At 32.8% G+C, this 16,794-nt stretch overlaps 2 protein-coding genes across 4 annotated transcripts in view; both read left to right on the top strand.

Annotated features, from left to right (window-relative positions):
• LOC113848331 (uncharacterized protein sll0005) overlaps window positions 1-8,478 on the top strand; it is a 28,225-nt gene extending 19,747 nt beyond the window's left edge. Inside the window, exons 9-13 of one of the 3 annotated variants that reach the window (XM_027477793.1) lie at window positions 184-271; window positions 1,382-1,755; window positions 2,452-2,778; window positions 7,791-8,021; window positions 8,152-8,478. In XM_027477793.1, coding sequence (XP_027333594.1) covers window positions 184-271; window positions 1,382-1,755; window positions 2,452-2,778; window positions 7,791-8,021; window positions 8,152-8,286 — 1,155 coding nt within the window. In that variant the 3' untranslated portion in view covers window positions 8,287-8,478. The remainder of the gene's footprint in view (window positions 1-183; window positions 272-1,381; window positions 1,756-2,451; window positions 2,779-7,790; window positions 8,022-8,151) is intronic. The other 2 variants (XM_027477795.1, XM_027477794.1) reach the window with 2 other exon arrangements.
• Window positions 8,479-9,582: 1,104 nt separating this feature from the next.
• Window positions 9,583-10,490, top strand: LOC113874284 (30S ribosomal protein S11, chloroplastic-like). Its single transcript, XM_027512521.1, has 2 exons — window positions 9,583-9,994; window positions 10,201-10,490. Exons 1-2 carry the CDS (start codon window positions 9,583-9,585, stop codon window positions 10,488-10,490), a joined length of 702 nt encoding a protein of 233 aa, XP_027368322.1.
• The last annotated feature ends 6,304 nt before the right edge of the window (window positions 10,491-16,794 follow it).

Below are 16,794 nucleotides of genomic sequence, written 5' to 3'. Positions count from 1 at the left end.
TTTAATAAACCAATGTATTGTTTAATGAAACACGTTATGGTATATTGAAATTTTGGTCCATGTGTTTGTGGTATTCATTATGATCATTCCAAAGTCTGGTAGACACTATTGTTTTCCAAGAAAATATTGACATATAATAAACTAAAGTATTTTTATGTTTATTTCTCTTAATTTTTTTTTCAGCTTCTTGACACTGGATTTTTTCATGCTGATCCCCACCCGGGGAATTTGATCCGCACTCCTGATGGAAAACTTGCCATACTTGACTTTGGTAAGTTTCATTTTTCTATAGTGGGTAGTGAAATATTGTATATTTGTAGATATTTTTTCTCATGATTCAGAGACATAAATGTGTCTTTTTACTGTCCTGAATCTGAATATTCGTTGGCAATTGAATTATTCTAGGAAATTAATTATTTTCTTTATATATAACTACAAGAAGGATTTCTTTATAGAACCATTTATTCCCATGGTTTCCTAATTTTCCATTTTTTATCCTGAAATGAAAATATCCACTTGTTTCTTTCTACCCAAAGAAACAGGAAATATCTGCTAGATTTTAAAAAAGAGACCAGACCAGATAGTGAATGCAGAGTATGTAGTTGAACTAATTGAACTATTAATCTGATAAAATTTAGAATAATATACCAAATAGCTATTTACATGTGATTAAATCTTGAAAGATTCTTTGTATGGGATAAGGCATAATATCTTCTTATTCATTGATAAAATATATGGTAAATTATAAATTTATTCTAATTATGAAATTTAATGTATGAATATTTAATTAAAGCTGCTAGCTCTTCAACCGAAAAAAAGAAGAAGCTGAAAGCATCTCATATTCAGTAAATATCAAAGATGGGAATATTGAGAAATATATGTTTTTTTTACCATACACTAAATATTAAATAAAATTGCTTTTGTTAGTTAATGATTCAATTTAACTATTGTCATGGATCATCAATACAAATTATTTTATGGGAAATTGATTTTGCATTTTTTTTTCTGTTAACCCTAGCTTTTTCCTCCTTTTACATGAATATGTAGCTATTCGGGAATCGGAATCATGTAAAATTTTTTGCATGTCATTTGTGCCCATCTTTAAACAATTAGACAAGTGTGCTTTATTTGTATCTGTGGCTGGATATTGTTCTTCACAATGGTCCTGATATCATGATCAACTATTGGCATGTTAGGATTTGCGCCAAATGCACTCAAACAGGGATCCATTCTAACACTACAAGTTATATTTTTCACATTCAACCATGGTTTAACGTCATTTTATTAGGTTTCCAAACACACTATATTGCTTTGTTTAAATAGTTTTGTTTCAAGATCCTGATCATTGTGATAAATGATGGGAGTCTTATGTTGCACCCAGGGCTTGTTACAAAACTGACTGATGATCAAAAGTATGGAATGATTGAAGCAATTGCTCACCTCATCCATCGTGATTATCCAGCCATAGTGAAAGACTTTGTTAAACTTGATTTCATTCCAGATGGCGTCAATTTGGAGCCTATCTTGCCAGTTCTTGCCAAGGTTTTTGATCAGGCCTTAGAAGGCGGAGGGGCCAAGAACATCAATTTTCAGGAGCTGGCATCAGATTTGGCTCAAATTACCTTTGATTATCCTTTTAGGATACCCCCGTACTTTGCCCTTATAATTAGGGCTATTGGGGTTCTGGAAGGGATAGCCTTAGTAGGAAATCCTGATTTTGCCATCGTAGATGAGGCCTATCCATATATTGCACAGGTATAAAGTCCGGAAGTTTTTTAACATGTTTCATTGTTTATATGTTGGCCTGTATTCTTTACTAGTTGGCACATGTTAGTGTTAAATTTTGTGTATAATTAAACTGTGTGTATTGCTTGAAAATTGAGTTTTACTCAAAGAAGATAAGATTAGCCATTGGTTTTGATTTCAATGAACATAATCAAGAACTGCAGAAAAGGCATAATCATCTGGATTTTGTTGAGCTATGATGGTTAGATTGTCTCATTCAATGGAGAATAAATAAGGTCAATGGAATTTGGATTGGATGGAAACTTTTCTGTTCACTGTTCAGTGTCTGGAAATAAAGGTTGAACATTGTTTAAATTTGAAGTGTTACTGGTTTAGAGGAAGGTTTACAAGGTAGGAAAAACAATTTTGTACAGAATTTGTGAGGGGAAAAACGACTTTTGAATTTTGGACATAGTTAGTCTTAGTTCCAATTTTGTGGAATACATCAAACTCTTTATTGAAATTTTCTACAACCATTATCCCTAACAAGTTTTGAGTTGCTTTTGCTTGACCCAAAAGAATAGATTTTGACTGTCTGATTAATTGCTTTGAACACTGAACCACTATGATTTTGCATTACCACACTGGTGACTGGCTTCTGCTATTACAATGCACTCATCATTCTTTTGAGTAATCTAAGTTGCTATTCATCACATTCACTCATAGAGACTCCTCACGGATGAATCTCCTCGGCTGAGGGATGCTCTACGTTACACTATATATGGGAAGTCTGGAGTTTTTGATGCTGAAAGATTTATTGATGTCATGCAAGCTTTCGAGAATTTTATTACTGCTGCCAAAAGTGGTGGTGGAGAGAATCTGAATGGGAATATGGCTGAGCTTGGTATTCTTACAAGAAGTCAGTCAGAATATCTCTTGCTGGGATTCCAGTCTGTTATGCCTCAACCACAGCAGCCAGTGCAAACAAGGGCAGCTTTAACATTTTTGGTGTCTGATAGGGGGAATTTTTTCCGAGAATTTCTTTTAGACGAGGTACTTTCTAGAAACATTGAAAACCATAGTTATGATAATTTTCATGTTTTTAAATACAACTTCCTATCTGATTTATTGAATCTTTCTAGATGCAAAAGAACATAACAATTCTACTCTTTCCAGAACAAAGTATTGATTTTTCTCTTTAACTGATCCTATGAGCACATATAAAAGTATGAATCTGTAGTTTTTTAATTCAGCCTGTCAATATGTTTATCTACTAACTGTGAGAAAGAGATAGATGAGTTTATTCTATATATCCCAGTGGAATTATATCTCTGTCAAGAACAAAGGCATTTACGTGATCCTTATAAGCGTTCTCAGTTTTGTATCTTAAATTTCAATAATGGGTGAAAGTAAAATTATCTCCCCTTTGAAACTGGTGGTGATCATTCTATGTGGGTCCAAACCAGCTATTTGTTGAAATTGCTGAAAGAATCCTTGACATTCAATTCACTTACTGTCTTATGATATTTTACTTCGCATATTATCAAGTGAATTGAACTCCGCAAGACAGAAACTACAGGGGTGCATTAATGATGTTTTTGGTTTTTTCCTTCATTCTTGGTATAGGTTTTGAAGACTTATTATCTTGTATTTGCATCTCTGCTATGTTTCTTAATAATTTTTTTGTTTATCAAAACAAAAAAAAAGAAGCTTTTATACTTAATATGAAATGGTATTTCAGTAGTTATGGGTCAATAATGAAATTTCATAAATTGACTGAGAATAGTATTATTACCACTTTTGCTTCAACAATTTCGTATTATGTTTAAAATTATGTCTTGTATCTGATTGCTTCAGATATTTGATACTTTATTCATATGATGTTACATTATTGAAAGCTTAATGTGTAAAATAATGTAGGTGTTAGTATAAATTTACATATACTCTTGTAGTATTAACGATTTCAATTTAAAATTTCTGGACATCTGGTGACAATTTTAGCACAGGCTCCTAATTGCTACTTAATTTACACTGAACGAAACCCCAACCTGCACCACTAGTTCTCCACTACAAATAGGAAAAATATTGAAACAAGGAAACCTGGTTTGATTGTTGATAGGTTCTTTAACTCCCTTGGCAGCATGAGAACATGAGCAGATCAGCTTTCCTTTCACATACCAAATTGTTGTTGAGTTTAGCAAACTTCTTATGGTCTTCTAGTATGGAACATTTTATCTAAGTGGAGAACCCTATAATATTGTATGTGTATGGGGTATGAATTGATAGTTGATATATTGACTTAATTATGTTTTTGATCCTTGTAAAAGTAACACTCATTGAGATAAGTCCTTAAAATAATTTGTTAGGATTTAGCTCTTAACATTTTCAAAATGTAAAGATTTAGTCCCTACCATGAATTGTGCTCTGTTAAGTGACGAGTTAGATAACAAAAATCTAGCTCATCATTGCCACGTCATAGTTCTTTTTTATATTTGATTACTTAAAAGCAAAATTTTACACCAAGTTCCTAAAAATATTAATATTTGCAAAGAAGTCCTTCAACCTTTTCTTCTCTTTCAGTTCTTTTGAGCATTCTTCCTCCACATCACAATTCTTCATCAATGCTTCCTGAACCCTAATCATAGAAATTCCATTTTCCTTGAAGTAATTGAATAGAACCCTGATGCTCCCACACCCATCCTTCACCCAAATTGTTCATCCTCAGTGAATGAGCGATGCCTTTTATCCAAAGCCAGTGGTTTTGTTTAACTCAGAATGGGCTTTTGAGGAAGAGAACAACTTCGGTGGTCTAAGTGGCTGTTTTGGTTCTTTTGAAGTAGTTTATTCTTTAGGGGGTTGGAGGTGAGAGAGGGATCTTAAGCAAAAGAAAAGGTGTGATTTTCCAGTGTGAGAGATGGATTTTCAAGTGTGAGGGATGGGGTTTTGATTGTGAGTGGAGAGAGATAGAATTTTCTTGTAAAAGAAGGAGAGCTGAAGGAGAGATGGAATGTTCCTCATTCTTACAAAAGCTTATTGTTAAAAACCTTGAGCTCACAGGTTTGTTTTCCTTGAAAAAAATGTTGTTTCAATATATATTGTATATGATCTACAATTACTCGTAGTTACAATATGGATTGAAGGAAAAAGAATCTGAGAATTTCAACTGAAGAAAGAGAGTTGAAAGGAAAGAAAGATCAAAGCATGAAAGGAGCATCATGGCATATCATTTTGTCTCTTTGTTGTCAAGGCCGAATGGTTGGAAATCGGAAGAACTCTTGTTTTCTTTTTCCCTTGGATGCAAATACCAATTCTTCAACTTATCAATAATGCATGTTTTCTCAAGATATAAGCTATGATGCCCTAATGTGATAGCTCTTGATGAACTTATTAGAGAAGTTAACATACCTTGTCCACAATGACCTTAGTTGTGGAAAAGCTATTTCTAGCCATGGCTTGGCCCTGCCATTGAAATGGACAACACCAGCACTCTTGGCATCAACAAAACTTCTATTTTCTTGATAACCCAATCCCAGCATATGCTAGAAACTAATCAAGTTTGTGAATAATGGGAAGTGCCCAAATGGACAATTGTTTCAATTTGGAGTGCTTCTGCTACTTCCCCAATTTGAAGGGATGATTCTATGTAGTTAGGGGAGTTAGGGTTTTTAGTTGGGGACTTCATAGGTTGAAGAAAGGTGAAGAGGGAAGGACCAAGGGGAAAAATAATATTAATTTTTTAGGGACTTTTTTTGTAAATATTAATGTTTAGATAACAAAATATGGAAAATAATGATGACAATGATAAGCTGAATTTTCGTTATTTAACTTGGCACTTTACAGAGAACAGTTGACTGAACACACTAAATCTTTATATTTTGAAAATGTCAGGACTAAATCTTAACAAATTTCTTTCTATGGACTTATTTCAAAGGGTGCTACTTTTATAGGGACCAAAAATATAATTACAATTAAATACACTAAATATGTAAAAATTTTCAAGATATTTAATTTGACTAAGCAAATTTTTTGCTTGCTTTGTTAAATCTGATACAAGGGTGGCAGTTCCAAATATGTTTCAAGAAATTGTAAAGACATTCTCTTAATCCTGGGAATGCTAATGCTGTTATATTTAGTTTTAGTGATAAAATTCAAAAGTTGTCACTTTAGCTAACACAAACTAATTCATAGGTGTCTATTATGCCTACCTGAACTCATAAACGAGTCAGGAACTGCAACAAAAAAAAAAAAAAATGAATAATGACTTTATTTGTTATTATGCTCCAAACATGTTTTAAATTTTTATAATAAGCTCTTCCTACGAGGTTGCTTTCAAAATATGTTTTTCTAAATTTTTCATTTTGTTTTTTTGGTGAAATGTGTTGTGGCCCAAAATAGTCAGGAAGAAATTATGATCCTACAACCATATAAGAGGCCCACAATTTGGAGGGTTTATAGGAGGAGAAATAGGAGAAAGTAAGGATTGAGTGATGAACTAGCAGAGAGAGAAGGCAGTAGCAAGAGTTAGTTAAGACGTGATGCATCTTTCCTTATAGGGAGGGGCGGCTGTAGTGAGAAGGCATCAAGGAATATCTTTTGCTTAGTTATGGATAAAGGCAGTAGCTCTGTATAGGAGCAAGGCTAGGAGCAAGGCTCTAGGCAGGAGCGATTGTACTCCTACTGATATTTTTTAACCTTACAATAATACAAACTGAGTATATTCCTTCACATCTTTTTCATTATTCTTCTTAATTTATTTAGTGTTGGATTCAATTTGTAACAAACTGGTCCAACCTGCTGGATAACTTTCAAGCTGAATGCCACCTAAGAAGGGAACGCAAGGAAACAATGTAGATATCATGGAGGGTAGAATGGCAGTGATTGAAGGAGAAATTGTTGGATTGAAATCAGTGATGGAGGCGATGTGTTTACACACATAGGAGAATTAGGTGAGACTAATAGCATTACTTACCAAAAGCCCAGAGAAATCTATAGGGGAAAAACAATCAACGGCTGATGGGTCAAGGTCGAAAAGGTTACAAGGAGATGCTCTTGATGAATTCTACCAGTCAGTGAAGAAAGTAGAGCTATTCATGATTGATGGCGAAGACCCAACTGGATGAATATCTCATGCAGAAGTTTGTTTTCATGTGATGGAGATGAGTGCTGAAATCCAAGTGAATTTGGCACAGTTGTGCATGGAAGGATCCACCCATATTTCTTTCAACCTTTTAGCATTGAATGTTGTTAGAATGTAATTAGTCATTAGCCGTTACAAATTTGTAGGAAATTAATAGTTACATATTCTAGGAAATTAGGATGATTGATTCCTGATTATTAAGTAGAAATTAATTGTATTTAACTCTATAAATTTATAGAGTGTAGGCTGCATTAGACACAACACATTCAGCAAATATTTTTTTCTATAAATGTGACGCATCAGGCCAAGGAATAGGGGTGATCCTGACACAGGGCAAGCGTCCTATAACTTTCTTCAGCAAGGCTTTAAGTGAACAACCTGTCTAAGTCTGCCTATGAGAAAGAGCTGATGGCGATACCTTGGCTATTCAGTATTGGTGTCCTTACCTATTGGGAAGACAGTTTACAGTATTCAGGGATTAAAAGAGTTTGCGTCAACTGTTATAGCAACGGAATGACTGCAAGTGCTTACAGTTGCTGTTAAGCTATCATGGTGCCAAGGTTATTTTGCTCGAGGCAGTGCCCCCATGCTCTGCTGTCATTAGAAAACACCAAAATACACAGATTGTCCATAAGAGTCGTCCTGGATTGTCAATACTCCTTACCTTGACAGTCTCAAGTTTTTTTTTTTTTTTTTTTTTCTCTCAAAACCATATAATGTTTTCATTTAATTTATGCTTTGGTTTCTTTTCATGTCTTGTTTTTCAGACGAGTCTAGTATACTATAGGGCTTAATGAGAAATAATGCTGTGTACGAGAAATATATGAAGTCACTGAAGTTTGAATAAATGCTACTTCCTCACTTCTGTGCATTTGTGGAGTTTATGGTTTCTAAATATTTGACTCACCTTATTGCTGGTGGAAAGCAGATTGTTAAGGGCATTGATGCAGTAACGAGGGAACAACTGGTAAGAATAATGTCCTTACTAGGAATTCAGAATGCAACCCCTGTTTTCAGTATGGTACCTACTGTGGGACCCTTTAAACCTGCGGCTCTTATACCAACTGTAACTGAAGAAGATGAAGTTATATTGAATAATGTCCAGAAGGTGGTGGAGTTCTTGACTGCAGGAAGTTCACTATCAAGGACATCTGGTCAGGTAATGAAGAATTAACTGTTGAATGTCATCACGCATGCGTTTTACTTTTGTACAAAAAAGTGCATGTTTAATTTTTTCAGCTAAAAGGTTCAACACATTTATCTATCTATCTGTTTGTGGTTGGCCATAGGCACTGAATATTCCTCAGATTATCCAAGAGCTTCTCCCAGTGTTACCGGGCATTTCTGTTAAGGTGCTTCCTGAGGTTCTTAGCAGATTATCTTCTCGGGTTTTAGCACGACTAATACGTGATACATTTTTCTGAGAGAATTCTGTCTGCTATACTGCTTATAGCTCCCCAGTTGTGTATATTTGACAGAATGGATAAAAACGCAATACAAAGTATATATAATAATCATGAATTTCTTATTATTTTATTATTTATTTTATATTCGAATTAATATAACATTATTAATTATATTCAAATTAAAAGAAAAGATTTTAAAAGATAATAATTAGAAAATTGGTTAGTTATTAAACCAGAGGCAGAGGAAAAAATATGGGATACTTTATTGCTTAGCCTGGCTGTTATGGAAGCTTTAACAATTTATGGATTGGTTGTAGCATTAGCGCTTTTATTTGCGAATCCTTTTGTTTAATCTTAAAAAAATAAATATAGGCCAGAATTATCACGAGCAAACATATTAATGACGAAGAATGCATGCTATGCTACTAATACTTTACTTGCTCTGCTATTCTGCCCAAGCCCGGTTGAGGAAGAATTACTAGGCGTAAAACAAAAAAATGCGGATTAAAAGATTAGGGAATGAAAAAGAATTTCACGTTCTTCCTTTCGGGAAGGAAGGATTTGAAAAATTCTATTGATTGCAATTTTCTCTAGACCCCCGGGAAAAGCATGAAAAAAAGGCTCGAATGGTACGATCCTGCCGTCACCCCAGAATGAAAGAGGCGATCTCGTAGTTCTTGGTCTGTGAAGATATGTTGTTAGGTGCTCTGTTTTTCTTTTTCTATTGAGGCCGAACCTAAACCTGTGCTCGAGAGATAGCTGTCCATATACTGATAAGGGATATATGAATTCTCGAGAAGAGAGGAGTCGTGGTGGTCCCCCCGGACCGCCCGGATCCCACGAGTGAAGAGAAAGTTGGATCTACATTGGATCTCACCTGAATTGTCCCATCTATCCTCCTGAGGAGAAGTTTAGTTTCAAATCCCGGTTTAAATAGGAGAAAAAGAGTCTGGCTAAGTACTGGTCGAACTTTGGCTGTAGAAAAAAAAAAAAGAAAAAAAATTAGAATTATATATATATATATATATATAGATATCATTTTTCTATTCTATAGAATAATATAGAAAATAATGAATAGAAATCAAATAGAAAAAAAAAAATTGGGGATTTGGATTTCTTGGAGAAAAGCGTCGTCTAATTTTCAAAGTACCTATGAAAGATATTCGATGTCGATTAATATAAAAATACAATTGATATATATAAATCGAATATGAATTCTAGTTAGAAACTAGTTAGAAAAAAGTAAAGGATCCGTTTTTGAATGAAATGGATATATCCATATATCTCGGACTTATTTTTATGAAATAATTAAATATGGCAAAACCTATACCAAAAATGGGTTCGCGTAAAAATGGACGTATTGGTTCACGTAAGCATGCTCATAAAATACCAAAGGGAGTTATTCATGTTCAAGCTAGTTTTAACAATACTATTGTGACTGTTACAGATGTACGTGGTCGGGTTATTTCTTGGTCCTCCGCCGGTACTTGTGGATTCAAGGGTACACGAAGGGGTACACCATTTGTCGCTCAAACCGCAACAGGAAATGCTATTCGAACAGTAGCGGATCAAGGCATGCAACGAGCAGAAGTCATGATAAAAGGCCCCGGTCTCGGAAGAGATGCGGCATTAAGAGCTATTCGTAGAAGTGGTATACTATTAAATTTTATACGGGATGTAACCCCTATGCCACATAATGGATGTAGGTCTCCAAAAAAAAAGACGTGTGTAAAATTAAAAATAAACATGAAAAAGATTTCAAGAGAAATAAACAATTCAAGGGTTTGATCAAATATATATATATATATATTACTATGGTTCGAGAGAAAATAAGAGTATCAACTCGGACACTATAGTGGAAGTGTGTTGAATCAATAGTAGACAGTAAACGTCTTTATTATGGATGCTTTATTCTGTCTCCACTTATGAAAGGCCAAGCCGATACAATAGGCATTGCAGTGCGAAGAGTTTTGCTAGGAGAAATAGAGGGAACATCTATTACACGTGCAAAATCGGAGAAAATACCACATGAATATTCTACCATAGTAGGTATTCAAGAATCAGTACATGAAATTTTAATGAATTTGAAAGAAATTGTATTGAGAAGTAATCTGTATGGAACTCAAGACGCATCTATTTGTTTCAAAGGTCCTGGATATATAACTGCTCAAGATTTTTACCAATGTTCATCGTTGCAGAAAAATTCTTATCCACGGCGTTAAGACACTTACTTTACCATTTACCGTATGCCAAGTCCATTATGTGAGCTTCTATTATTCAAACGCAATTATTGTAAATGTATTGTAAAGTCATTAGTCATAGGAAGATAATAGCTCGCACTTGGTTGCCATGGATGTTACCCCTAGTTGATACAGCGAGTGTGAGAAAAATCAGTGACAAATCTTATTTTTCAGTGTATTAAGAATACGATTGGCTGCACTAAATTCAATGTAAAGCATGAAACACCTTATAAAGGTTCAATTTAGTTTACTTGATACTGAAGAAACTTTTTAAAAATCAATATTTTATATTTTATATTCTCTGTTTAACTTTTAATTTTTCAATTATCCTGTAAAAGATTAAGTGACTTTTTAACTCATGTAAACTATGATGAGTTAATTCAATATATCATTATCCATGATGTGCAAACTATATAAGGATAGACATCTTATGTCATGATCTATTAAATTTAATTCAATCCATACTTGTGCTAGTCTTAAGTTCATAACTTGATAGTATGCAAAGTTATATTTACTATTTGAAAGACGTCATTATATTATTTATAAAAAAATAAAATTAAAACTACTCAATTTATTAAAATAAATAATCATGATATAAATGATATGTTTATAACATAAAGACTCATAATGCATGCCTTAACGTTGAAAGATTGCTTGACATGAACACTTAGTTGGAAGATAGAATAAAAAAAGAAAAAACTATTACTTATAATCTTTGATTTTTTATTACAAAATAAATAACTTATATAGGGTAAGTAAAATTTTGGTTTTACGATTAAAAGCTATCATTTTATTTCCTGGTTATTTTTTAAATTTATCATTCAGACTTGATTATTTTAAATACAAACTAATTATTGCACCTCACTTTATATTCTATTTTTTAATAAATTTGATCTTTAGAAAAAGGAATGGTTTTATACAATCAAAGCAATAGATTATTGTGTTCAGATGTATATGGTTTATCTATTTAACAATATGTTCAATGTTAGAACCCAACCGTGTGCAAAATTATCTGAGGTCAACAACGTTCAGGAATCGCAAGCATGGATTAGACTTAGAGTTCTATGAACCTTGAGACACACTCTGATCTCTAACCTTAAAAGCACAATAAATTATTTTTCATCTAACATATCCAAACACAATTTATTTAATATAATCGGTTATCACAATAATCAACTATACTTGGTTAGTTTTTAAAATTAATCTACTTTTTTAAGATCATCAAAACGCACACTTAGTTCAAAACATTGTTATTTCCAAAATATTCATTTAGGTTGAGACGAAAAATTTTGACAAAAAAAAAAGGAACTTTTAAACTGAATCGAAAAAAGTTATGGAATTGAAGTCAGACATAACTAAATTAAAAAAAAATTACTAAACATAAATTAAACTTAGAGGATGAAAATAGCATTTTACTCTATTTTTTTAATAATTAAACCTATTAATTTTTGCAAAATTAAACATTTGATTTTCTAAATCTTTTTTTATCTTCTAACTTTTATGCATCCACCAAATTGGTTCTTTTTGTTTGTTCGACTTGATTCTATTAATCATGAAAGGGATCAAAAACTTGTTTTATTCAAATCACATTATTTAATTTTTTTATTAATTTTTCATATTTTAAATATTTGCATTATTTACGATTTTATTTAAGTTAATTATCATTATTTTATAAATTTAAATAATTTATATTAAGTACTTTCTAAATTTAATTTCAAATTTATGTTTTACTTAAATTAAAAATACTAACGTAATACATGAGATAGTTACTAATGAAACATATGTTTTTAATTCTAGCAAATTTTAGTTTTAGTCTTTTTAATTTTTTATTTTAATTTTCAAAAAATTTAAAATTTTTTGAAACGGTCTCTGTCATCTTTATTGATGATTAATATATACTTTCTATTCTCTAAGTTTAAGTAAAGTTTTAATTTACTTTTCTAACTTTGTTTTTATTAGAGGCAAAAGACAATTTACGTTACAGATAAAGTGTTTGATAAAATTTTGATATATGAAAAATTACTAAGAGTAGTAGAATGAATTTTATATAATTATTCGATTAGTTTGTTAAAAGTTTGATGCTAAATATACAATTAACTGCTATAAGAGAGTGCATATAAACCAATAGCATATATTGAAGGAACAACAAGAAGCTCTTATTGATGGTTTGTACAAAATCAACCAAAAGTATTTGTTGACCAACAAAATAGATCTTTATTTTAAAAATTACTAGATTATACTTCTTTGGTAAAGACAAAAATACCTTTTTACACATTCTATATGCTAAGCACATTTTCGGCAAAGAAACAAATGAAGAATTCAAAAAGAACCATGTCAAAGTTGGAATATTGCGCCTATTAGAAGAACTGTTCAGAAAAGTGCGTGAGGCTTAGTTTTGAGGCTCAAGAGACATTTGTGAGGAGCTTTGCCGGCAAGAGATATATTTTATCGGCGTTCCTTGTGCATTAGGAAAAAGAGAGAAGGAGGGAAATGAGAGGATTAAGACAGAAACAAGAAAAAAGGTACCAGGCGGAGATAAAATTTGTGATGAGGTAAAAAATAAAAAATAAAACTTTCCTGTCAATAAGTTTATTCATAAAAATTTCAAAGATTTTATGAATAACGAAATGTAATTTATAACTTTAATAATCATCATTACATAGGAATCAATAAAGAAATAAGGTACGCAGCTGAATTTCATTACATACCTAAGTTTAATATTTATAAACTGTTTCTCAAAATACATTAAGACTTAATTTACAAATTTATAAAATCAAAATATACTAAGTTCTAATGAGCAGATCACACCAATCCAAAACACTGAGACTATGACCCTAGTCTTCATCACTATGTTAGCCCTCTATCTCAGCTAGCTCTTCCAGTGTCAACTCTTCATCTTCTCCAAGACCTCCGGTATCAACCACAACCTCAGTGTCAGTCACCCGTTCTGAGGTAAACTGGGTTGGTCTTCCATGGTAGTCATGATCCAAGAAGGTATAAACATAGTTCACTGCATCTGGTGTCTTGCCAAACCTTTGTATATGTACAAACAAAGGGTGTGGTGGATCCTACCACTACTAGGGTACTCAAAAGGCACATTATACCCTATAGTCATTTCCAAAGAAAATACAACACTAGAGCCATCATTACTATTTATAACAAATTTACAATGGCAGAGCCACTGCTACTCCCTAAACACATAATTAAGTCTACTACTAATTATCAATTCAGACAACCTAATGACGGTCATCCTCGTTTTCTAAAAATATTAGTAAAGATGAGTTCCTTCCTCATCACTAAAAGCATATGCAGTTTTCAATATCATAATACCAACCAACTAATAATTATATCAACAAATCAAAGCACATATGCTTGAGTCACCTAAGTAATAAGTTTCTCTCTCAAATAAGCACATCCTTGTGCACTGTGATTACAGTTATTAGTTGCTTTTAGCATTTCATGAGGTCTTACACAGATAGGTGAATAGTCACCGGTTAGCCCTTATATACAAATACAACATTTACAATTTAGAGCCCCTTAGCATAGGTATAGGTAGATGTGTTAGTCAGGAAATGAGTGTGAGACCATGTGAAGCATTCACTCTCATATAGATTGTGTGCACTTAGGCGAATGTCATTCACCACCCTATATTTTCCCTAGATTACCACTATCGGCCTCATATTCCATATCCTCAGTGTATCTCTGTAACTATTCACACTAATTCCTTAATTATTTTTTATCCATAATATCTTTTCTTTCATCACATTCTCATCATAAAACAATTTCACCATTTTTAATAATACTCAACTTCCAAATCAAGATACATAATCACACTAATATGCCATTCATATAAAATTAATTAATCAACCAATTTGCTAGAGGTTGGACACCTCTAGACTCAGCCCAAATCGTATTTTTAAACAAATTATATTTCATATTATAAAGAGAATAATCAAGAATACGTCAACTCTTTGCAACATTTAAAATAGAATAATCAAGAATATGTCAACTCTTTGCAACATTTAAAATCTCATTCAAATATTCAGTCACAACAAGGAAAATACACCATTATGCTCTCAAGAGTAGAAAATAAACTAGTATGTTATAATGATGGGATAGAGCTTTTCTTTCCTCAATGAGACAATTTTATAAAGGGTTTTCAGGAAGAGATTGTCCAAAGACCAAGTTCTTCCTATATATCACAAGGTAGAACACTTTAAGAGAGGAAAAACAGAGGAAAATAGAATGAGATTGAAAGATTGAGCTTCAAAAAACTTACTTGGGGTTGAGAGCAAAGGAAATTCGGGCTTGGATTCAAAGAAGTTTGGAGCTTGAGAAGGGTTTCTCTGAGTAAAGGAACTGGGAGAATAGAGAAAGGAGTAAGTGAGAGTTCCTTGGATTTGTAGAGTCAAAATCTCTTAAATACCCTTTAAAACTCGCAAATTCTTGCTTGAGTAAAAATTTTCGCTTGAGCTAAAAGGAACATTCGTCTGGGCCAAAAGGAATATTCTTTTCTTTTTTTATTTTTTAAGATTATTTTTCTTTTTCTTTTTTTCAAGAAAACTCTTCCATTTTGAAAGCTAGAATATGCAAATGAAAATTAGGGTGTTACGAAAGGGAGAGAGTCAAAGCCTCATTTGTCAGCCTAGAAGGCATTTCCACCAATGAAAAATGAGTTTTATAGACTTTACTTAGCCGCTTAAGAAAAAAGATAGAAAGAGAAGAATGTAGGGACTAAGACATAGTCTAATGTAGAAAGCACTAAGCAAAGAAAAAAGGGGAGGCAAAGCCTCGTTATGAGGTTTAGGAGACGTTTGTCAAGAGGGTTTAGAAGTAAGTGATGGATTTGGTTGACTTCCCTTAGGCACTAAAAAAAAAAGGAAGGATGAGAGAAATGAGAGCACTAGGACAAAAATTGTTGGTCATGCACTAAGAACTTAGATATTTATATTTAAATATTAATAACTAAATATAAGAAATACCTTCAGGGTCATAGACATAAAATAAACTTGCTAGAAAAGTAAAAGTTCAATTGAACTAAAATAGTTTCTTACTAGGTCAGACTCATTAAGAATGAGCCTAGTTCTAATATGTAATAGAGTTAGGATTAACCACCTCTGCATGCTTATAAATAGAGTATGAGATGCTTAGACTCAAGAAATCTTTTGGAAAAACCCTAGTTGTCACACTCTCTCTTCTCTTCCATGAGCAATTAACATATCATTCACAAAGATGTGACTCCCATTTCTACATTCATGCTCACGTAAAAAATGATCATTTTTCATATATTGTGTATTTTTTTTCTTTTGAAATATGTGTCGCGAAAGCAATTAGGAATAGTTATATGTAACAGCTTAATTTAATTTTCAAATAAATAAATTTCGCAAAAATGGGAATAATAAAATTTTCATTAAAAAGGTTTCCAATACATAGTTTAATAAAGTATTTCAAAATAAGGATGGATTATAAATTTTGAATCAACTCATTGCTACAAGACTAATCTAAATACATCATTTCCAAAAATAAACTTTTTAAGTCCTATAGCAATTTCATCCATCCCTTTACTGAGCCTAATGTTAATTGTCTTGGTCACCTGAAAAATAAATTTAAAGGTAAATACTTTACACTATCACACACAAGTACAGAGACTCACCTTGCACATTTCACACATCTACTAACAAAGTTCAAGTCATGCATCAAATAATACAAATACTACTTTTCAACATTTCACTCCAATTCACATACAGGCGTGCTCACTACACCATCAAACAATCCACACACACGTTTGCTCACTACACATAGCCACGCTTATTGTGGCACTATAATCACAGATTCCTGATGCCCTCAACCTGAGAGACTTACTTAGTTTCACACCATGGATGGTCGTCGTATAGCCCCCCGCTTCACGGATACAATGTGTATGATACTGAGCCCCAAGCATAGGTGTTAGTCAGAGGCCGAGTCAGGAGGAGAGTGTGTGGCCTGTGGTGCACTTACGCTCACTATTGGTGTCACCACCACTCTCTATTCTCTAAGGTATTTCTACCACCTCCATCTTCTGCACCCCCAGTGTATCGCTGAACAATTCATAGTTTCCAATCAATTCACAATCACAATCACACTCGTATTTTCATGCCATTTCCACACATATTTATTAACAGTCCCATTCACATCATGGCATTCATTTTCACAAATGGCACATCCACACATTTCAACCACATTATAATCAACAATTTCACCACACATCATACACAATATCAATCACACTGCATTCCACATAAAATTC

This window comes from Abrus precatorius, unplaced genomic scaffold (assembly GCF_003935025.1).
Source record: "Abrus precatorius isolate BTA unplaced genomic scaffold, Abrus_2018 Scaffold8, whole genome shotgun sequence".
NCBI classification, from domain to species: Eukaryota; Viridiplantae; Streptophyta; class Magnoliopsida; order Fabales; family Fabaceae; genus Abrus; species Abrus precatorius.
Note: the sequence above shows the minus strand (reverse complement) of the source record. Positions and strands in the feature narration are given on the sequence as shown.